Below are 22997 nucleotides of genomic sequence, written 5' to 3'. Positions count from 1 at the left end.
GAAGGGTTGTCTGGACAGAGGACGCACTCTGTCTTCTTACTTATTATCCTCTCGTGGTTCAGAAAACCATTGGTCTCAGTTTATTTCTGCCAATAGGAAAAGAAAAATCTCTTTTCTCTCTGTAACCTCTGCTGCAAAACTCAGCTGTTAACAAATGGAAATCACTGTATTTCACAGACCATCCTGTCACTGCCTCGGACTGATGTCAAAGTTTTATTGATTTGAAATTTGTGATCCGGCTCAGTCGGTGCTGAACCTTGTAAAAGTTCAAGTTCATCTGTCGCTTGAACATGAATCCACACGTGTAACTGAACGAAGCGTCTTCTCTGCGGGGGCCAGTCAGCTTTCATCAGAACGTGACCCTTCAGAAGGGATGTCCCAGTCAGGTTTTTATGGCCTCGATCCGGATCTGAGCCCTTCAGTCTTGGGTATATGTTGATTCTAATCCAATAATTATATTTACCTGAACATTGATTAAATTTGTATCTGATAAACTGAAATATCAGCTGTAGCTAATTGATCTATACAGAGAAGATTAGCATGGCCCCTGCGCAAGGATGACATGCAAATTCGTGAAGTGTTCTTGATGCAATTTCCCCACTGTGGGACTAATAAAGGTATTTTATCTTATCTTACACACCTTATTTTTCTTGATCCACATACTGAAGCTGCACATTTGTGTACAGCAAAAAAGGAATCGGATTTTCTTCAGCTTTTCTCTGCTTCTTTCCTAAGTTTCATTTCTGTGGATGATGAATCGTTCAGGTCTATTCTTCAGTCAAACACAGAGTGTTTTAAACTTTTGGTTCATTCATGGAGATGGTGATATCCGAGTTTGAAGAGTCGCTGTCGAGTCGGCCTGGTGGTCTGAGTGACAGTGAGGAGTCTACATATCAGAAATCTGTTGAAGTACAAGGACCTGGTGGTGGATTGTGTCTGTACCTTCCTGCTCTGCTGCTGGTGTGTGAAAGTCTCTGTGTTCACAGTGAAGGTGACGCTGAGAGCAAGGCCTGCTGGGAAGGCGAGAGCAGTGACGCTCAGCTGAGGCCATGCTCGGCTGTTACTCTCAAGGATTTACAGTAGGTGAAGGTTTGAAACCAGAGCGAGGTCAGGCTGTTTGGAGGGAAGTGGACCGCGTGGGTTCTCACACAGTGAGAGGACGGTGGACGTGATGCAGACACTCAGTTGATTGATGTTGACTTTGCTCAAGTTTGATTTTGTTTGAGTGTTTAGATCTAAAGGTGTCCCCCAAACTTTTCTCTGTGCACTTTCAGACCGGGGTTCAGGAAAAGGATCACGGCTGGTCCTTAATGACTTGTTCTACCAGTCTGAAAATGGTTATTCTCCTTCCAGCAGAGCGTTTCTGTCATTGTGTCTATGGCTGAATGAATCCAGGTCTGTGGCTCTGTGTGAACACTGATGGTGTTTGGATCTGTCTCTGTACATCTCAGCCGTGTTGGCTTTTCACTGATGCAGAATTTAAAAAAAAAAAAAACAATTAAAGAAATGAATCAAAGCAGCAGTGAATAAATCTTAGAGCCAATCAGGCTTGTAACAAAGTAAAGCTGATTCTGGACTGTGTATGTTTGTATTTTTTACTGTTTAGTTAAACAAGCAATTTGAATTCATCTTCTTTGGTTTATGGAAATTATGGTGCATGTCTTTCACCATAGTTTCAGCCCTACAGTTATTGGACTGATGCTGCTTTTACTTCATGTTAGAAAAAGGTAAAGAACCAAACGTTTCTCTAAGCTTTTGTGTTTATAATTTTATGATTTAATAAACTTTCATAAGTTACAAGAAGGAAATCACTTGTAGCTGCATCACAACTGTTTTCCATTTGTTTTCCACCTTTTTGGTTTTTATGTATGAAGTCAAATCATCCATAACCCTGAACGTTATCCATTATAATGCGGTAAAAATTTAAAATGCGAGCTTACACTGCCAGTGTGTGTGGATTTGTTCACTGTTTACTGCCTGTTTTCCCTGTTTGGCAGCTTGTAAATACTACATGACTTGAATGCAGCTCTATAATCCTCAAATTCATTCAGTAAATAGTCTTTTTCTAACCTTAACTCTCACTACACGTTACAGATATCATTCATTCTCATCTTAAGCTAGAGACGAATTGTAAATGCAACTGTAAAAGGTCTGTAATATAAGTAATGGTTCTTTACATACACACACACACACACACACACACACACACACACACTTCCTCTCTCATTGTCCTTCCTGTGGGATACAGCTTTGGCACTCTCCTTCGTCCATTCAGCCCCAGTGTTTAATTAAGTTGTTTTTCTGTTAGAGGAGCTTTTCTCTGGGCCTCTGACAAACTGTTTCGTCACCGTGTGTACGATTAGATTAGAAACACGTCTGCTGGAGCCAAAGCTGCTCCGCTCGGATCAGATGCTTTATGCTTGAGGAAATGTGGGTGAAGAAGGAAACTCGCTGCTGCTCCACGGGTGTTCAGGTATTCACTCTGGTAACCTGCAGAAAAAAACATGTACTGTGTTCACTACACAGCACAACTTCTGGGAATCACCAGAGTCCATAGTATTCTTCCTCTTGGGACCATGAAGGTCTGAACACAATTTGAAACTTTACATTTCTGACCTGTCTTCAGTAGACTGAGGAGGGGAGTCAGAAAGTGCAGGGAGACGGACTCAACCACTGTTGGGTTTTTTGTGGGGGGGCTCAGTGACAAGAAGAAAAATATAGAATAGCATCAAACTAATGTTTCAAAAAGATCCAGTGCAGGGTGTTTGGCTCACTCAGGACCCTGGTGAATAGTTTTGGTAGCTGACCATGACCTTTGACCTCCCTGCGAAGGAGGGAAAAAACAATTTTCTACTGTCACTAAAGAGCATTTTTTCTGCTTCACACACTGGATCCTTGTCATGAAAATCTCTTGTTGTCCACACATTTTAATCTGCTGTGAGACTGAACCTGTTGTTAGTGTTCACAGAGGTTTTGTTAGCTGATGAAACGCTGCAGATTTCCATGTTAAGACCGTGCATGCTGACTTTGTTGTGAGGACTGTCATGCTAGACACTCTGCTGATGTCCAGTTAGTGTGAATGCGTCTGTATCCACAATCACAATGACGACAAAGACTTTTGCGGTGCTGTCAAACAAACTTACCCTTTAACTGATTTCCCTAATAAAGAAAATCAGTAAGTGTCTTTATTGTGTCATGCCTCGAGCAACCATGTTCAGAGTTTAAGCTTCGCTCAGCAGCAAGTCATAGTTAAAGGAGTCTGTGATGTTTCTGTTTCATTGCTGCAATAGGAAATGTTGAGCAGTTAGCAGTAACACAATACAGCTCTGATACGGCTGCAGGAGAGGGAACAGTAACAGTAAGAGGCTGTCAGTGAGATCCAGTGACAGACCCTAACGATGGATTTCATGCTGCCTCCTTTATATGGAGGTAATTAGATGATGGAAAAATATGGGATGGCTATTTTCTTTAAAAACCATAGACAGGTCTGAAGTTTGGGTCAGTACGTGTTATTTATCCATATCTTGGATTTTCAGTGACAGATGAATTTGTTCCTTTTCAGAATGTCTTTTCCTCTTTGAGGTGAAGGATATAATCTGCAGGCTTAAACAGACCAAACACATCTGGACTATTGGTGGTTTGGACATGATTATAGGGAAAGTTTAAAAGGCCACAGGAGGGAGCGTATGTGATTTATAAGAGCTGAGGTTCACCAGTCTCCTCTGAAATACACGCCGCTGCTTTGTTCTCTGATTGATGCAAACATCAGCCACACGCTACAAACATTTAGCACTCCCAAATGTTTTTCTTTAAATTTAATTTGCTGCTGTGCCAAGATATAATAAATCATTATTTATGTTCTGCTCTGCAGAAACATAAGCAGGCTGAGGCTGGCATAGCTCACAGCAAAGGCTTTAAATAAATAAAACCTCTCCGTGATCGCTGTGTTGGAGCCGTCCCTCTCTCAGGTTCCCTTTAAATCTTCCTCTTCCTGTAAACAAGTCGCTGTGAGTGGGAGCTCTTTGTTTAAAAATCCCGGTCGCTCTCTGAGGGTTTGGAGCCGCTGGCTGTGGAGGTGACGGCCGGGCAGACGAACAGAAACAGAGGCAGTTTGAAGGTCTGGGCAGCGAGTTTTGTTTGAGATTGATGCAGCAGCAGAGGCTGGCACACAGTGAACAGTGGGCAGGTACCCAGCAGACATTTAGAGGTTGTTCATACATTTGTCAGGGCTCTGTAGACGGAGCAAAAGTTGAGACAACACCTGCAGTCTTCCAGAGCTGAAATCAGGACATGAACAGTTGTCTGATTAGTTTCCAAAAGATGTTTTAATTTCCTCTCCTGAGGTTTCTGAGCTTTTCCAAATATCTGGTGGACGGCTCAGTTCTGTTCATGTTCCCCAGATGATGAATCCTGTTGACATTGGTGATCCTCTGACTTTCTCTCTAGTGCCACCAGGGGGTCCTTTAGATGTTGTTGTTGTTGTTTTATTTGTAGAAAAATAAGCGAGAAACAGCAAAACTGTGTCTGAGACACTGGAACGACTCTGTTCCATCTGTAGAAATGTTCATATGGATAAATGTGCAGTGTGTTTGTCACTGTGTGTGTTACTAATGCGTGGTAATACAGGAATGACTGATCAATGACTTGATAATAGTGAACATGGGGTTCAGTGTAATGGGTTTGTTGAATCATTTACGAAATACTGATATTTATTCAAGTTGCAATGTATTTATTTTATAATAGTTTTCATTTTTTTCAAATTGTTTAGTATCTGTTTGTATGTTGGACGTGAACAACACACATTGCCATATACATTTGTAAATCTTATCATATTTATTTGTGGATCATGTCTTTACTGAGACTAATTTCTCTCCGTATTTGTCAACTTATTGAAACAACAGCTCTTAAATCAACATGTTCCGTCAATGGACGAGACAAATGTGAAGTTAACTGGTCCGTGTCGACTGAAAGCGATGGGACTGATGTGATACTCGCTGCTGATTGGTCGGAGCAGGAGACGAAACCTGCTGTATTGTTGAGCCGAAGCGGAGCAGACTGTAAACTAACATGGAGGCTCACTGAGAGTTTGGCTGCAGCCCAGAGTGATGGAAACTGTAGACGGTCAGATCCATTATTCATCAGCTCTGCCCCCTGGGACTGATCATTTGTTTCTGACTACAGATACAGGTTACATAGTACACACACACACACACACACAATGCTGAGAGTGTTGTTGAGTCTTATCACAGTTCAGTGCAGTGAAGCTGGTGTTGGAAGATGTTGACCAGAGACATTAAACTGTAGTTGGACATTAATTGTGTTGACTGAGCCCAAGCACAACCTGGTAGACTCACAGCATCAGGCCTATGTTTTATTTTCCCAACACATTAGGGAGCAGGAAGGTGAACAGATGCTTTAGTGCATTAAAAGAGTGAAACCACAAACATTAAGGGGAAAGCTTCAAACCCAGAAATACAACAGATACAAAAGTATATGCAACAAGAGATAAAAATAAAACATCTTTTTTTATGAGGGACAGGAGTGACGGACATCTACAGTGCTCCAGAAACACTTCAAATGCTGTATTGATTGTTCTGAACGGAAATCTGCTGTACTCCTGGAGACCTGACAAAGCTGATGTTCTGTTTTAAGAAATCAGAAAGATCTTTTCCAGATTTCACCAAACAGCAGGAGTGGTTGACTGCAGATGTCTGAAATTAGATCACACTGTTGTAATAAACCGGTTTTCTACTGGGTTTGAATCTAATCAAACTGGAGATTTGTCAGGGCTCTGTGTAAACACTCTCCAGCGCCAACCACCTGCTGGACTCTGCACGGTTAAATACAAATAAATATCTCACATTGCTTTGTTTCTCCTGTTTTAGTTTTGAGGAGAAAAAAATGTTTTAATAATCAGTGATTTACCAAAGAGGATGTTCTTAGTCATATTTTCAGCGGAGTTCCTGGAGTCTGTTTTCCCACCTTCATTCCTGGCGTTCATGTGAAATCATCCCCTCTGCAGCTCTGCTTCTTTCATGCTTCAGCCTTTTAGGGCTGATGGTCTCAGCCTGTAGATAATCCACAGCTTTTGTTCTTTGCCATTTATAGTTAAAAGGGAAAGATGAGAGCGGCTGATCGATGAGGACAACATCAACCCAGACCCCGAGGCCCCTGTTCAGCTGATGAGTTTAGTTCTCCCCTGTGTTAACGCTCACAGCAGCCGTTTGAGGGGATTTTTAGGTAGAGCGGACTTTTCATTTGTCTAATGCCTGCAGCGCTGTGACGAGGCGCTTTGATTTCCTGTTGGTGGTCTTACAGTGGACTTCTCATTTTTTGTGGAGGATCTGCTGTGTGTAAATCTAGCAGGAACACTTTGATGAATCACTATCTGCCGCCTGAGCCTCACAAAGGCCAAACTCAAAGCCAGCTTGGAAATGTAGCTGCAAAAAGCATTTTAGTTGTTTTCAGGCAGGAGATTAGAGGCACATTTACAGAGGCAGAGAGCAGGAACCACAGAAACTGTGAAGAAAAAAGGGTTTGAAGTATGAAGACTCTGTATAAGCTGTAAAACCTTGATTTTATGCCTGTTTGGGCTGATCATCAGTCGCTGTCACAGACCAACATCCTAAAAAAAAGACTGAGATACTGTATGTTATGCTGAGACAATCTAAAAGGGACAGGGAAAACACAAAATACGTTTCTTCTGCTCCCTTTCCATTTGATCAAATGCACAACTTTAATCAATGCAAACAATCTAAATTCATCACTGTATGTGTGACAGAAGTCTGAGAGGGATCAGTCCACGAGTCTGGAGGGTGGACATCTGGATTCAGCCGCACTTTGCTGACCCCGTCCATCCACTTTAATCTCCTCCCTATGAGGTTTTCGCTCTCAGAGAGAACTCTTCCTTTGCTCCTGAAGCAGCTTTTACTCACAGGAAGTTTAAGACAAACTCTAGAGATCATAGATGGATAAAACCCACAGTCCAGCCTTGTTTTTAGCAGCTGATGGAGTCGTGAGTCGTGTTCTGAATGGATCTACAGACTCGACGAGCTGCATCAGTTCTTTGTTCAGATGCTCAGAGGAGATTTACACTTCTTTAACTAATGAGAGGGCCAGAAGTGGACGAAAGGAGGTTTGGACTCGTACAGTAGCTTCAGTGGACATGTTATGACAGCAGTGGTTTTCTGCTCTGTGGTTTTTCTCTCAGTCTGCTGACAGACCAGGCCTGTGGTCAAACCTCTGAAGTGTAAAACACTCCAGCTGTTCAGACTCATCGTCCCATCCACAGGGCCAATGACTGCCCTGAGTTCAGCCTGCCAGGTAGAGCTTACTCCCTCCAACAGTGGTTAAAACCTGTAACGACGCATTTTGCGTAGATCCTTTTGGCTTAAAAGTTTTGCCTGTTAGACTCAACTCAGGTAAAACCACTCTATTCAGGAAAATATAATATTAAACTTAACAAAAACAATCAAGGACCTCAAGGGTGCAGGTTTCAGACAAGTCATAGGTCCCTCGGCTCCTCAGGTTCAACTCAGGTTGTTGGATTTGTATCAAACTTCTTTTTTTCTTGGTGTGAAATGTGGCGTCTGACTCTCTATCATTACATCTCTTTCTGTGGTCTGCTGACCCGTTTTACAGCCTCTTTCACTCTGACAAAGCTTCAGTAACATTTGGCACAAATCCTGTGAGAGTACACACCCGGTCTGTTTTGGAAAATGAATCTCACATCCCTGTAACGCCACACTACTGGTGGCTCTGGAGTCAGTGCACCACTTTGATCCAGATTGAAATATCTCAACAACCATTGGAAGGTTTACCATGAAATTGTTCATGTCCTGGCACGGAATAAATTGTAATGACTTTTCTGATCCTCTGACTTCTCATTTAGCAGCATCATCAGGTCCAGTACTTTCGACCAAATGCCCCCAAACTTTCCACTAACCAGTTAAGGCAAAATGCATCACTCTACCATCAAAACCAGTAATAACCTAACCTCAACACGATGCAGTGATTGTCAGGTTAATAAAGCTTCTGTTCCTGCTGAACATTGGCCTAATCAAACCATGCATATCAGCTCAGAGACCAAAAAGGCGACTAAAGTGTAAAGGATTATCTACCTACAGGAAGATTTAGGTCCCTGCAACCTGATTTCCATAGAAATGAGAAATTAAACCAATGGCTGCCTGGAAGGAAGGAAATTAACTCGCTGTGTCTGGAAAATGTGGAGTTAAAGAGCTAAAACATGCCGGCCTACACTGGTATGGTGCCACCAGAAATGAAAGCCCAGCACATCCACAGATTAACCTGCCGTACCCTTCCAATCTTAATGGTTGGTATTACTTAAACCAGCCCCCACCCTCCTCAGACGCTGGTCTCCCTGGCATCAGGAGAAGCAGGGCAGAGATTCGGGTGGATGTTGGGGGGTGGGGTCGTCACACATTCTGGCATGGGCACCAGTTCTCACCCCCACAGCCTGTGGACGTCCTGGCTCTCCCAGGGCTCGGCTAATCCTCTTATTCAGCGTCCGGCTGGAGGCAGCAGGACTCCCACAGACCGGAGCGCAGAGCCGTCCACTCTCCGCTGAATAAACACACTGACACAGTTGTGGTCTTTTTCTCTCTGTACAGACGCTGAGCAAGAGTTCTCCATAGAATCTATTCTACTCATTCACTCCTTTCCAGTAGAGCATAAGCATGTACCCCCACCCCCACCCCCACCCCCCCTTCTACCCTGAAGACATGAATTACACCCACACCCCTCCTCCTCAATCACCCTCCCATCTTCACTTCCTCCTCTCCGTTGGTCTTAAATCAGCTTTTCTCTCCTTGGCTCTTCTTGTTACTGATTTCACTCCTTTTGCAAAACCTAATTTCTCCAATAAATCAATGCCAGATCATCAACATGACCAAACATTGGCTGCGTCCTGTAGCGTAACGTCATTTGGTGCCCGTGGCACAAAGATTCCCAAACCAAAAGCAGCAGACCGTTAAAGTACCATCAACATACACCGGAGTAAATCTGTGAAGGTCCCTGTCACACCCCCATCAACAATCAATAGATTTCTGATCGAATGAGGGCAGCAAGTGAACAGTGCGGCTTTGGACTTTGGACCGGCCTGAGATCGGAGTCGCCGGTTCGATCCCCTGGTGCTTTACTAGGCAGCCCCCTGCCACAGCGTCTCTAGTGCGTGCTTGCGTGTGTGTTTCGTTCACTAGGTGGGTAAAATGCAGAGAATAATCAATTTCCCCAGTTTCAGGGATAATAAAAGTAATAAACTTAAACTTAAATGTAGGTCAGTTATTAAGATGTAGAAATACGCTGCATGAATAAAGGAAAACAAGCAAATATAACACTAAGATCGTGAAGCCCAGTATGTTTTTAAAACCCAAATAAATAAATACGTGAAAGTAGGTCAGTAGTACAAGAAGTAACCAGTCTGTCATCACAACCTTTGAGCTTTTAGCAGTAAAACATCGAGCAGCTGTTGAGATATTTCACTTTGGATCAAAGTGGTGGACGGACCAGTTGTCATATCTGCAGAGTCAAGCCAGTTGCATGGTTTAAAGCTGCTGGAATTTACAGCATTGAATATTTTTATCATAAGTGAACACACAGTGGCTGGTTGGTATAAAAGTGCTGTGTGTGTGTGACTAGATGGAAGTAATGTGACACTGCAGCCTGCAGGGGACATTTTTATGTAGTTTTCACGTTAACATCTAAGCACAGGTGCTCTGTGTCAGAATGAGCAGGTGTTTTCTTTGTAGTCAGTGTCACAAAAGGTTTCCAGCTCAACTCATGTGTCAGGTATTGTCACGACGCCGGTGTGGTCTGTAACTGAAACCTGCAGCGTTTGATGTGTACATGTCGGAGGAGTCGTGTTTGTCCTGCAGCACAGAGACGAAATGGTGGAGTGAAGCATCACAGAAAACTTTTTTTTTTAAATGTTTTTCAATGTTCAGAAAGTCCAAAATTGCTGGAAAAGTCTCGGAATTTAGTTAAAAAACCAAATGCTGTTGCTCTTAAAGAAAAAAAGGGGTTAAGATCTTCATACTTGCAGTAAAACCAACTTAACACTGGTTGGGTCGTGTACAGCGGAGTCACCTGAAACGTTCACATCGCTGCACATGGTTGACTCTTAAAGAAGCGGCACTGAAGGCGGACGACAGCCGGAGCGTGGAGGGGAAAGATGAGCTCAGGTGATAATCCTGTGAAAACTCAACACTGACACCTGAGTGAGCACAGACACAGATAAAGGATTACAACAACTATGAGGATTTAAACCACAAACTGATCCATTTAGAGAAGAAAAACTGACCAAAACATGCTCACACCAGATGATTTTCCACCACGCACCACTGTGACTGAGCCATGCTGATGTACTGTTCAGGAAGCAGGCAGGTGTTTCATGTCAGAGCTGCTGTTTACACTGGTTTCCATTCCCACCTTAACAGAGACAGAGCTCAGAGCTTCCTGTCTGTCCTGACCCACCTGACTCCAAGCTCCGAGGTCACAGAGCGAGAAACTTCTGCCACTCGTGGTGTTGTTTCACACAGAAACCGCTGCTTTGATCCAGACTGAAACATCTGGATGGACAGATTCATGCTCCCTTCAGGGTGAACCACACACGCTTTAGTGACCCTTTCATTTTTCATGTAGCGCCATCACCAGGTTTTAATTTGTCCAGTAGTTTGATTTATGACCGGATACCTCCACACACAACGAAAACTCCCTTCAGCCTCAGCTTCACTTTACGGGAAGCAGCTGTGAAACAGTGAAATCAGTGGCTGACAAAGAGTTAGTAGAATAACAGAAAGAGAGGATTCACACAGATCAGTAATGTGTTTATCAAGTAAACACAGAGAAAAAGACTTATCCTAACAGAAAGTCTAAACCTAAAATCTTTAGACATGACTGTGCTGCTCTGCTCACCTTTCTAACATTTTCTATAAGAAAATGAACTGGACTGTTAAAATATCTGCTCTAAATCTTTATTGGCATTTCACAATCATACTTTGTACAAAAGTACAACGAAATTATATCTTGCGTAAAAGAGGAAATTACATCCTGATGGTGATGTTAGAAGAAAGGTCACTGGGTCACTAGGATCATTAGAGGTCATCCGTTGACGAACATGAACATGTATTTCATGACAGTCTTTCCAGATATTTTTCTGTGGATCAAAGTGTCTGCGAGAAAGATGAACGACGTCCATCCTGAGGTGTTAACAATGCAGAAACATCCTCACCTCAGAGCGGGGTGGGGGCAATAAAAGCTGCTTGTTACTTGAACTTCTCCCCTTTAACCTTTAAACTAGAGGTCATGACCCTGCCACAGCCTGAGTGTTAGAGGTCAGCGATTAAGTGAAAGCAGCAGAGTGAATAACGCCACCAGAGTCAGGCGACTGCAAAGACACATCAGGACAAGAAAAACGAACGGCCGTATTGTTTCTTTATTGCTGCTTTCTGAAGGAGACGAGCTGCGGCTGGTCGGCAAGAGATGTAACACTGAGCTGGAATGCGTTGCAGTAAATCACATTCATTCTCTTCTTACGGTCATGCAGTGATTCATGGGAAAGTGACAGGGAGCGAGTTTCTGCCTCATCAGGAGGTTTAGTTCCACTTTGGCGCTCTGTCAGTCTTTTATTCCTCAGAAACAGAAGGTTAGAGTCCTCGCTGCTGGGCTTCGATCATGTTTCCACATTTCAGCCTTGTGTAGATTCAGGAATGAAACTTACTGCACTTTAACTAAAATGAAATGGACGACTGAACCGTCCCGAGATGTTCCACTGGACCAGAGGAACAAGAAGAGCTTTATTCTCTCAGAGGACAGACTCCATCTCCATCACTGTAACTCACTGCTACTGAGTGTTATGGTTAGGCCATAAGTGATTTTTCTTTTATTGGTGGAATTATTTTCTGATTATATCATATGACACTGTTGTGTAATTGCAAATTCAACTAACACACTGTGTCCTGTGATGTCTGTTAATGTGGAAAGTCAGTCCATGTGATGTTAATATCCTGCAGGAAGTTTTAAAACTCAATCAAATCCAAACTTTCAAAGTGATTGTGATCTCGTCTCTACTCATAAACACTTAATCTAAAGCAGATAATCTGGTTTTAAAGCAGTCAGATTACTGGCAGCCTGCCAGGAAAACACCTGCTTTACATGAGAATTTTACGTCTTCGTTACCGTAACGCTAACGTCTTCGTACCGAGGAGCTGAACTGAATGAAGTCCCTGTCCTACAGGCAACGTCTTCAATCTGCAGACCGTCAAACATGTAATCCTGGATTAGACCGCTATCATCTTGAGCTCAGAGGGAATAAACACCACACAGCAGGACACCTCATCTCCTAATTTACTGAGGACTAATACTGAACAGACCACAACCAGGTTGGGTCATGGAATTTAATCTGGAAAGGAGGCTGTAAACCCTCAGAGAGATTCTGACAGTATGAATTCCTTGGTTTAATGAAGTTGTGAGTTCATGTGGAGCATTCATGTCTTCCTGAGATTGCGTGGTATGTGTCTTTGTGCATACTGATTTTGTGGATTTTGTTATGATTGTTATAGAACATGACAAAGGACTGATCTTGAAAATTAGCCAGGCCGCTAACACTGGCATTTTTTAAAAAATGTTGATTGTTGTGTGAACATGACAAAAATCTTCATAAAGGAAATGAAAAGTCTCGGCCCCAAATTGTTGATGCAAAGTTGGAAAACACTTTTGTGTTACTGTATGCTGCAGCGTTACAGGAGACCAGACCTCCAGGTCTAGTGGATTATGTTTTGAACTTTGGCAGCTGCCCATAAAACTTAATGCAGAAAGGTGCTTGAGAAAATCTTTACATAAAAACACGCGCTCAGGCGTCTCCACTGTAGTAAAATACGTTTAGTGTACACTGAACATGTTTTGTAATAAATCTCATGCATGAATTCTCAACATTTTTCTCAGCACTGTGACAGCTCATCAACACACACCTCATCATTTCACTTTATTTCCTCTTTGTGTCATGTGACCTCAGCTCGCTGCTCTGTGATGGTAATGAGGTGTTGTGTTCTAACAAATCCACTTCATTAACGTGACAGGTGCCTGGACAGCCGCTCAGGTTAATGATGTCACCTCCTGACTGGATCTCATTACACTCATGACTGAGAGCCAGAGCGGTCCGAGTCAGTGAGCGAGGTCCAGAGGAAGCCAGTCAGGCAGAGGGACTCTGATGATCAGTGAGGTGTACGCTGTGGATATGGCATCAATCCTCTAGACTGTGGAGAAAAACTGATTGTGGCCCCTCTGTAGCCCACCTTGACCCAAATATAGACCCACAAAACATGGACATAAAAGAGGCCAAATGGTGCGAATGGCACCAAATTACAGTTCATCACTGACCCATGAGGGACCCACACAGACATGTTGGCTGTTACAGGAAGCAAGTTTTACAAAATCTGCTTTTAAGCAACTGAGAATTGAAAACATAAGGCTGCTTTATGTATGAGATCCAGCAGTTAAATTTAAAAAAAAATCATTTGCATTTAACACTTTTATTCAATCGACTTAGAAGTGAGGGACGACAAGAGATGGAAGAGATGGGTCTTCAGAGATTCTTGAAGGCAGAGAGGGACGCCTCTGCTCTGATGGCTTTCTGTGGCTCGTTCCATCATCAGAGAACCACAAGCGAGAACAGTCTGGACTGAGACACAGTGGCTGAAAACGAGCACAAGCCTGAATGAGTAGCTGTAGATGGGTACAGACACAGAAGTCACTCTTTGGTTCAGGTATTTGGTTCAGGTATTTTGTAAAAGTGGTGCAAAGATGCAACATGGTCAGAGAAGGACAGATGACAAACAAGGTCACTTTTACAGTTGTGAGTGAATCACTGACCCTCTGCAGCTTCAGGTTTGATCGTCTGAGTGGAACAGAGCCCATGGTGGTTTTCAGCTGCAGGACTGCTGAAAGTACATGTTGGTGCTTGTGGTTTTGTTTGGCAGACGCTCAGTGAAACCTCAGCAATGACTGTGTGTAAAGCGGCAAATCAAATAAAATCTAACCAGTTATAAAAACACTGACAGGCAAATTGTAAAATCCATTAAAGTCCAACCCACTAATGAATCTGTCAGCTCAGGATTTTTGTCTCACAGCATCGATTCTGTAAAACTTTTTACAGCCTCACAGCACTTGAAGCTCTGATCTGTGAACTTCATCTTAAGTAACATAACTGAAATAAGCAGTGAGTCATTGTTGCCTGTATTTATAGAAAAAAAAAGGCTGTGTTGAAGCCAAACTTGGTGCCTTATTTTATGAACCACAGACACTTAGCTCTTCTCTCTCTCTAGACAGACACTAACAGATGAAATTTAAATGAAATATTATGTTGCAGCAGTAAACGGGTTTTGAGGATTTACCCACTAAACATTAGATGTCTGATGTTGGACGTCTAACCACAACCCCACTTGGACGTCAATATGCAGTTCAACATTTGAACGTCGGACTAGGTAACTTTTTTTGGACGTCATGTGGACGTCTAAGAAAGGTGCAGGAAATTGACATTGTTAATTAATGTAATTTTTTAATGACAAATATCAACATTGTTATCAACATGATTAATGAATATGAATATAGATTATTTGTCATTAAACATTATTTGCTATTCTTTATTTATTAAGTACATGATATTTTGTTATTTTACATTTTCTGTTTTTTCCTCTACTGGTTTATTTTATTTTATTTATTTTTAATTAATTAATTAATTAATTTATTTATCTATCTATCTATGGATCTATTCATGTTTTTATTAATTTATTTATTTGGAAATGCAACTTCTAGGCTTCAGAAAATAATTTTATGGTACGTAAAAGCCATGATTTTATTACCTCAAAACACATTCAGTTCAGCACTTTAATTTTTATTGTTTTAAATTTCTGTTGTTGTATATTTGTTGTGGTACAGACCCAAGCAAGGTGGAATGTGTAATTTATGTTATTATTTTTTACATTTATTTTTTTTTTTTTCTATCACTGGTAGATGTTGTCTATCACTGGTAGATGTTGTCTATCACTGGCAGATGTTGACTATCACTTTCATTTAGTTTTGGCAGACAAAAGTAAAGCATGTTGGCTTCAAGTGATGCACAACATTGAAGCAATGTCCACATGCAAGCCATTAAATTCATGTTCCTTGTTTTTACTGGTAGTTGGCAGGAAATTCAACAGAAGTCAAAAGCTGTATTAGTGACATGTTTGTGCCAGTGATTAGCAAAAATAAAGATGGAAATAAATGAGTGGGGATTGAATTGTGATTTATTGTAAACCTCTGTGTATAACTGAAGTCCTATATGTTTCCAGAAGGTGGAGGACCTGTTTCCTGTACCAGTTAATTTTCCTGTAGCTTCGTTGGCTCAGCAGCAGGTTTAAACTTAAAATGCATTACACCTTTGTATGCGTTTCCAGTTGTCACCACCTGCTGAGACAGTCAAATGAAGCTATAGGAAAATGAATTGGAACAATGTGCCGCCTTCTGAAATGGGACTATAGTTATTCACAGTCTAGAAGCAGTATTAAAAATGAGTTTAAATTAGACGTAGAAAAAATGTGCACAACAACCACAATTAGACGTTTGGTAGACGTCGGGAAAAAGACGTCTGGCGTCACAGTCTGCACCTTCAGGGGACCAAAATTGAATGTGTAAAAACGACGTCAAAAAGACGCCATTTGGATGTGTCTTTGCGCAGTGGGTACAGGATTCAGCAGAGAAATTATACACTTTAAGTATAAAGACAACATCTGATGTAACACATAATTTATCATTATCTGTCATTATAAACATGTTTAAATCTTTCTCCCTCTCTTACAGCTGAAGGATATGCTTACAGGAACCAACGCAAGTTCTCAGAAGACATCGACTGGTCGTACGCAGGTGAGTGAAGTTTATCCAAAGCTCTGCAGGCTTTGGCTTTTCAGCAGTGGATTAATCCACATGTGGTGATGTAGGACTCTGTCAAACCTGTGTGTGTGTGTTCAGTTGTTTTTGGAAACAGTGGAGCTCTATGGCTCAGAGGAGTCATTTATCAGGCTGTGATACACATTACAGGTTAATAGGAGACATTCACTGTTGTTTTCAGTCTATTTATGTTGATTCTAAGAAAAATCTGAAATATCACATCGTACAGAGACGTGTCTCTAAAACTTTAAACTAATCTGATAAACCTCCTGACAAATTTATGTTCGAATCAAAAGCATTTTTAACCAACAGGGACAAAGGACATATCTTGATTTCAGCTCAGAGACTACATGGACCTGTGATGCTCAGAATGTGGTTTCAGGACATTGCTGGGCTTCCAGTCTTTCATATCAGACAGTCGATTAACAGGTCGGTGAAGTTGTTGGGCTTCAGAGGAAATTATTACTGTGTGAATCATCCAATTAACAGTTAAAGAAAATAGAACAACTACATGATGTGACTGAAGGAACAGTATTTAACAGAGGTCTCAGAACCCTGGTGGACAACACTTTTCATAGGGAAGTATCAAAGCAGTAACACACACACACAGTGTTGTTACACATTAGGTTCCATCTCACAGTCAGAAAGCTCCTCATGCCTCAGATATTTACTCAGCTTGTGTGTTTGTTGATTCCACTTTCATTCTGCTAACCAGCAGACTAACAGGATCTTGTTTCCTGTTTGCGTGTACATGCATGTGTGAGTGTGTGTGTTTGTGTATTTGAGTGAAATAAGTGTGTGTGTGCTGGAGTGTGATGTGCTGGCTGCAGCTCCACTGATGGTCAGAGAGGACTTTAATGTTTCTGCTTTGATGTGATTCAATAGATGCTGAACTCAGATCTGCAAAAACTACTATGTCAACTGTGTGTGTGTGTGTGTGTGACTGTACTTCAAAGAATAAACTCATTGATTCTGAATGAAAGTGAAGGGGTTCATGAAGCTTTTGAGCATTTACCTACAAGAAAATATGGATGCAGATTATCAACATGACTCGTTTACTATTTCCTTTAATACTGATGCTGATACTGAGTCTGATCCAATACTTATCTTTTCTATCTAAGTGCTGTAGATGCTAAATTAATGGCCCACCTCATAAACTTCATGGAAATCCATCCAGTAGTTGTTGAGATATTTCATTCCAAACTCCAAAATGTAAACTTCATGGAGGAAAAACCAGGAGGTCTGATTTTCTTCTCTGAGCTTTACAGACCCGTGTTTCTCTACTGTGAAATAGCCTGAAACATTTCTCCTGACATGGAGCAGAGGCAGGTTCACAGCAGACTCTGTTCATTCTCCAGTTCTTGTCAGTGGGGAGATGAACTATTTTGCCAAAAGTGTGTGGACACCCTTTAGTGTCTCCTGGTCTGTGTCTGTTTGCTGGTCCAGTGCCAGTGAATGTAAATCTTAGTGCTTAAAGTAAAAGTACAGAAGCATTATCAGTAAAATAAAAGTTCTTTCTTTGCAGTAAACTGTTTCCTCTGACTGAGCTCTGATTCTCTCAGATTTTATCAGATCATTAATCCAGAGTCATTAATGATTCAGCACCATTTCACTGTTGTAACTGCTCCAGGTGGAGCTGGCTAACTATAAACAGGTAGATAGTTTACAGTTGTTCCTAACCTGGGAGTTGTGCTGTGTCCCTCCCATCTTTCTTCAAATTCTTATAATATCATAAATTCTTATATACTCATATACACATATTCTTAATCCAGACTTTGCTCAGACTCATAAAACTTTATTTAAAACTGTAGTGTAGATCACAGATTCCACAGATTCCAAACATGTCAGGCTGAAGTTTGTATAAACTGATGCAGAAAACATGTAAAGGTCTTAGAGTAATAATAATATAAATAACACAGAGCCTCAGTGAATACAGAATCATTTATACTGTTTGTGTTATCTACTGACATAATGTGGAAACTGATTCTAACTTTTTATAGCTGCTTAAGGGGAAAGTGGATGTAAATATTTAGATTTCAAGAGGTAAATGTAACCGCCCAGTTAGCTCAGTTGGACTCAATCTCTCGGGGTTGTGGGTTTAAACCCAACTCTATGGGCCCACCACCTGTGAGAGGTGCTGTAGGACCTCGGTTCATTGTGGACTGGGTGGCAGTTGCCCCTGTGACCTGGGCCTGGACCCAGATAAGTTGGGTAAATGAGGTAGATGAGGTAAATGTACATTTATAAACCTTTTTAAAAGCACAATAAAGAAGAAAGTCATTTAACCTGTGAGTGAGGCATTGTGTGTGTGTGTGTGTGTGTGTGTGTGTGTGTGTGTGTGTGTGTGTGTGTGTGTGTGTGTGTGTGAGTGACTGAGTGCGTGACTCTGTGTGTGTTTTCCATTGACATGCTAATATCCGTCCTGACCCAGAAGCCTGTCTGACCTGGTTGTGCTCTTTGTGCTCTGAAGGAAGATGCTCTTGTAGCCAATCAAGGCGAGAACAGGCGGTCATGTGACCACTGATGTACCTTCTCACAAACACAAACACCAGCTGGCTGAAACAACACCACAACACATAATTATCACGACAGAGTGAATTAGCTGCAAACATCTGCAAGATGACTGAGACAGTTCATCAGTGAACGTGACTTACTTCCTGTTAGAGTCTGTTTCAGAAGAGAAAGAATGTGGATGAAAACTGTTACGGAGCTGGGGTAATAATTGTCCAAGAAATAAATTTATGAAGAAAAACAAAAAGTTTTTATATCATTAAAGATCCACATTGCATCACTTTTCAGGGTTGGGTCAACCTTTATGACTTTCCTGAGAATGGAAACATGGTGTCATGGTAACTTTTTGGGCTCCGTTGTTTTTGTTAAATTTAAATTTTATTGTTTAAAATTAAAAAAATAAAATTAAAATTAAAAATTCCTGAGAATGGAAACGTGGTCTCACCTTTTTGGGCTCCGTTTTTATTAAATGCATCTGAAAAACGTTCACTGTCACTGTATTTCATTGTTTCCCTAAAACAGATAAATCACAATTAGCATTTGAAGTTTCTCACAGTACAGAATTATTCATTTGTTGTTCAGGCCACATATATAACACGCACATAGCAAAATGAAAAGACATTTCAGTAGGCAGGATGATGCTAAAACTCTAACACGACAAATAAATACCACAAAAAAGCAAACAAGATCAAAGTAAAAACCAAATGTTAAAAGTTAAAATCAAAGTTTTAAAAAAGTGCATTGAAAACATGGCTGGTGCAGCACACATGGCCTTTAAATTAAAAAAATATTCTCTCACAGTCACAATCTCCTGAATGTGACTGTCAGTCTCACAGATGTGGAGTGAACTCTGAGCAGATGTGAACAGATCCACACGCTGCAGTCTCGGCAGCTGGATTTGTGAACAGAACGTGGACTGTTTTTGATTGCACTTCACATGCTGCACAGATTATTGCTCCAATAAAAGTGAAACAAAAAGCCTGAGGCTGTAGATCAGTTTGACATGAAAATGAGTTGCTGGATTAAACCTTGGTTCAGTCCGAGGTGCAGCTGACACACTCATGAGTGAATGAATGAATGAACATGTTTGTGGGGGATCATTTGTATTCCTGGCTGTAACACTTACCGTACTGTATTTATGTCATCCATCATGTTGGCCTGTTCTGTGAGTGTGAGCGTACAGAGGAAACCTGATGCTGAACTCTACCTGTGAGCAGCAGTTGTTAGTAGAACGCTGCAGGCTTTTCAGAAAACATCAGCCTGAACACTGAAAAACCTTTGACTTTGACCTCGGAGGAGAAAATGTGAGCTGACATTAGCGTTAAAGTCACCGCGCAGCAGAACAGCTGCAGGTTATTAGCTTGTTAGCTCTTAGCTAGCTCTCCCAGAGCAGCACACCTGTGAGTGGTCATTGCATAATTAGTAAGAGAAGTCTGCACTTTATCAACTTGTCCAACTCATGCAGTCACAATATCATGAGTACTTTAAAACAGCTCTGCTATAAATTCTACCTGTACAAAGTTTATAATGTCAAATGTGTAACTTTAACTATATGTTTATTAAGAGGTCACTGTGCAGGTGTATCTAATAAAGTGGCTTATGGGGGAGGCAAGGGCAAAATTTCCACTGGGAAAATTCTTCTTCTGTTAAAACTCACTGTGCATAAGTATTAACTACAGAAAGGGGATTGTTGAGACATAAAAAGGTGATAAGATAAGGAAGCAGTCGTAAATTATATTATAAAATAAACACAATTATAGTTTGGCGCCTGGAGTCAGGTGATGGATAAGGAGAGCTGTGTTGTCCACAGCAGTATTAGCAGGATGTGGTACAGTTCTTGCATCAGATCAGTGTGAATAACACTTCTCATTTCTTTTTTGCTTCTCAGGAACATTAAACCAAAACAACTGGGCCAAGAAGTTTCCATCCTGCAGCAACGCCAAGCAGTCTCCCATCAACATCGAGGAGAACCTGGCCCAGGTGAAGCTGCAGTACCAAAAGCTGCAGTTTGACGGCTGGGAGAGTCCGACCACCGACGGGACAACCATCAAGAATGACGGCAAGACTGGTGAGAACAAACACCTGTTTCAACGTCTAAATTTCAATTTGCAAAACTAATAACGTGTGACAGCCTCAGCTGTTAGCAAAGGTTTGCATGCCAACATGTTAAACTTTATAGCATCACTATGTTAGCAATGTCACTGTGAGCGTGTTAAGTTTTTTTTGTTTGTTTACATGAACTTCAGGGTTTAAAGAGGAAATTTCGCAACATCATCATGAATTGTCCCTTTTATGTAAAAGTAAAATGAAAAAAGTTTTTTCCTAATATGTGAGTCACTGGACATACGTGCCTACTATATCATAAAAACGTATGATATCGCAGGCATGTATGTCCTTTTAAAAGCTGTTTTTTGAAAGGAGAGAAACATCAGTCCCGACCTCCATCACTCAAACTACAGCCATCTATTTCCTTACTTCCTTATTAACCCCCACCCCTCCCATGACATTTTCTCCCAGACAGACACTGAGGGTCTTTTCTCATACAGTGATGTCCTATTGTACAGGATACAGTTACCAGTTTCTTATTTGACAGGATTGAGAGCCTTTTATATATTTCCTGTCTCTAAGTGGTGTGAAACACAATAACCTACAGTGTGCATTCAGTGTAATTGTTGAGTGAAATTGTAGACAAGAGGGATCCCGCCTCGCCTTTCAAAAAGCTCCAAACAGACGAATCCAATGCTTCTTAGCAACGGGACTCTCAGCGAAATAAGAAGCACTCTGTTGTAGTTGTTGTTCGGCCGCCAGCTGCACCAAAGGCTTTCATTAATGGAGATGTTTGGTGGACAATCTGAGCACGGTTCAGGCCGACAGTACTTAAACCTGTTTTTATCAGCGCACAAATGGGCCCAGTGTAGGTTCAAGGTGCAGACTGCCATCCATACACACTCTTTACAAAGCTCCCGGGCACTCAGGAGCATACTCTGCTGCAAATGGAAGATTTCAATTTTAGAAAAAGAGGTAACGGATGCTGCGTGTGGATCAATTCATGCTTTTGATTCGGTGCAAACAAACTTTTCAGCACAAGTTAATCAGCGACAAGTTGAGTCAATATTTGCCCTCCCTCAAGGGGAAATTAGATTTCAGACGGGGGTTAAAAGAAAACACAATAGAACATAAGACACACACACACAGACCACAGACAAAAAAGAGGACATGAACGAGGCAAACCACACGCAGATCAAAGTGTAAGAAGAGAAGAAAAACCAAGCAAAAGCAAACAGAGTCCTTAAAGTGTGCAGAGCCTTCAGCAGATTGATCAGTGCATTCACATGAAAAATATATATTATCTGTACAAAACAATAGTCGCACGGCCGTTCTGTTTAGAAGGTGGGCTGAGATGTACAGTACAGGTCAGAAGATGAAAGGACCGTATAATGCTCCACGGTTATTACACCATCAAAAAAGGTTTCGATCCTCGAGGGGACCTTTTGTCAAGTCCAACAAAAGCCAGCCTGAAGAAGATCCCCTTAACGACTGATGCTTGACAGTCCTGTAAAGGTGTTGGTGGAGTATTATGTGGTGTAGACTCTCTTATCTTTTGATCTTCTGTACCTTTTATAATCCATCATTTTCTCTGAGAGGTTTGGCTTTGTCGTGTTTGAGTCTTCAAAGCTTTAGCAGCAGTTGACAGATTTGATCTGAGCAGTGAAGTTTGTTTGCAGACGATAAAAAAACAAAACACACAAAGTACATTGCATTTAGTTTCACATACATGATCGTGGTTGTGTCCTTTCTCTTTTCAGTGGCGGTGGATGTGGATGGAGAGTTTTATGTCAGTGGAGGAGGCCTCAGGTCAAAGTTCAAGGTCGGACGCATCACCTTCCACTGGGGGCGCTGCAACGCGTCTTCAGACGGCTCCGAACACAGTCTGGATGGAGTCAAATACCCTCTAGAGGTGAGACATTCAAATCAGTGGTGGAGGAAGTAGAACGTTCTTATACAACACTATAAATATACTTCATTACAAGTAGAAATCCTGCATTACTTAAATATGTCAGTATAATCGCAATAATGTACTTGAAGTAATAAAAGTAAAGTTCAGAGGAACTGCCCTGTAACTGCTGTCATTATTATTATTGTTATGATTATTAATAATCATAACAATAATAACAATAAATATTCTTTGTCTAATTTAACATATTTAAACATTCACATTCACTGTTTTCTCCCACAGATGCAGATCTACTGTTACGAGGCTCATCGGTTTGAGTCTTTAGATGAAACCATCAAGGCCGGAGGCAGAATCACGGCACTCGCTGTGCTGTTTGAGGTGTGTGTGTGAATGTGTGTGAGAGAGAAAGAGACTGTGTGTTATTCTGTGCATAAGATTTGTTTAAAAAGCTCTATTCTGATACTCACTCAGACTTTAAAGTTTGAGAGTTGGTGCTCATTCCACAAAACGTCTGATCTGAGAAGCTTTTCTGCAATTCTAAAAGTTGGCAGAAAATGACTTTATTGATGAGCAGAAGATAAAAACAGTC

General features: G+C 41.4%; 1 protein-coding gene and 1 non-coding gene across 6 annotated transcripts in view; both read left to right on the top strand.

Moving 5' to 3' along the window:
* The window catches only part of ptprz1a (protein tyrosine phosphatase receptor type Z1a), a 63296-nt gene that overhangs the window by 9750 nt on the left and 30549 nt on the right, over positions 1–22997 (top strand). For all 5 annotated transcript variants that reach the window (XM_041038876.1, XM_041038878.1, XM_041038877.1 and 2 more), the window contains exons 2-5: positions 15856–15918; positions 20342–20521; positions 22260–22411; positions 22691–22786. In XM_041038876.1, the coding sequence (XP_040894810.1) occupies positions 15856–15918; positions 20342–20521; positions 22260–22411; positions 22691–22786 (491 nt within the window). The remainder of the gene's footprint in view (positions 1–15855; positions 15919–20341; positions 20522–22259; positions 22412–22690; positions 22787–22997) is intronic.
* LOC121182759 lies at positions 487–592 on the top strand. The gene has a single exon (XR_005894158.1). It is a non-coding gene; the product is annotated as a U6 spliceosomal RNA (small nuclear RNA).

This window comes from Toxotes jaculatrix, chromosome 5, assembly GCF_017976425.1.
Source record: "Toxotes jaculatrix isolate fToxJac2 chromosome 5, fToxJac2.pri, whole genome shotgun sequence".
In the NCBI taxonomy this organism is placed as follows: domain Eukaryota; kingdom Metazoa; phylum Chordata; class Actinopteri; family Toxotidae; genus Toxotes; species Toxotes jaculatrix.
This window is presented reverse-complemented; position numbering and strand designations above follow the sequence as displayed.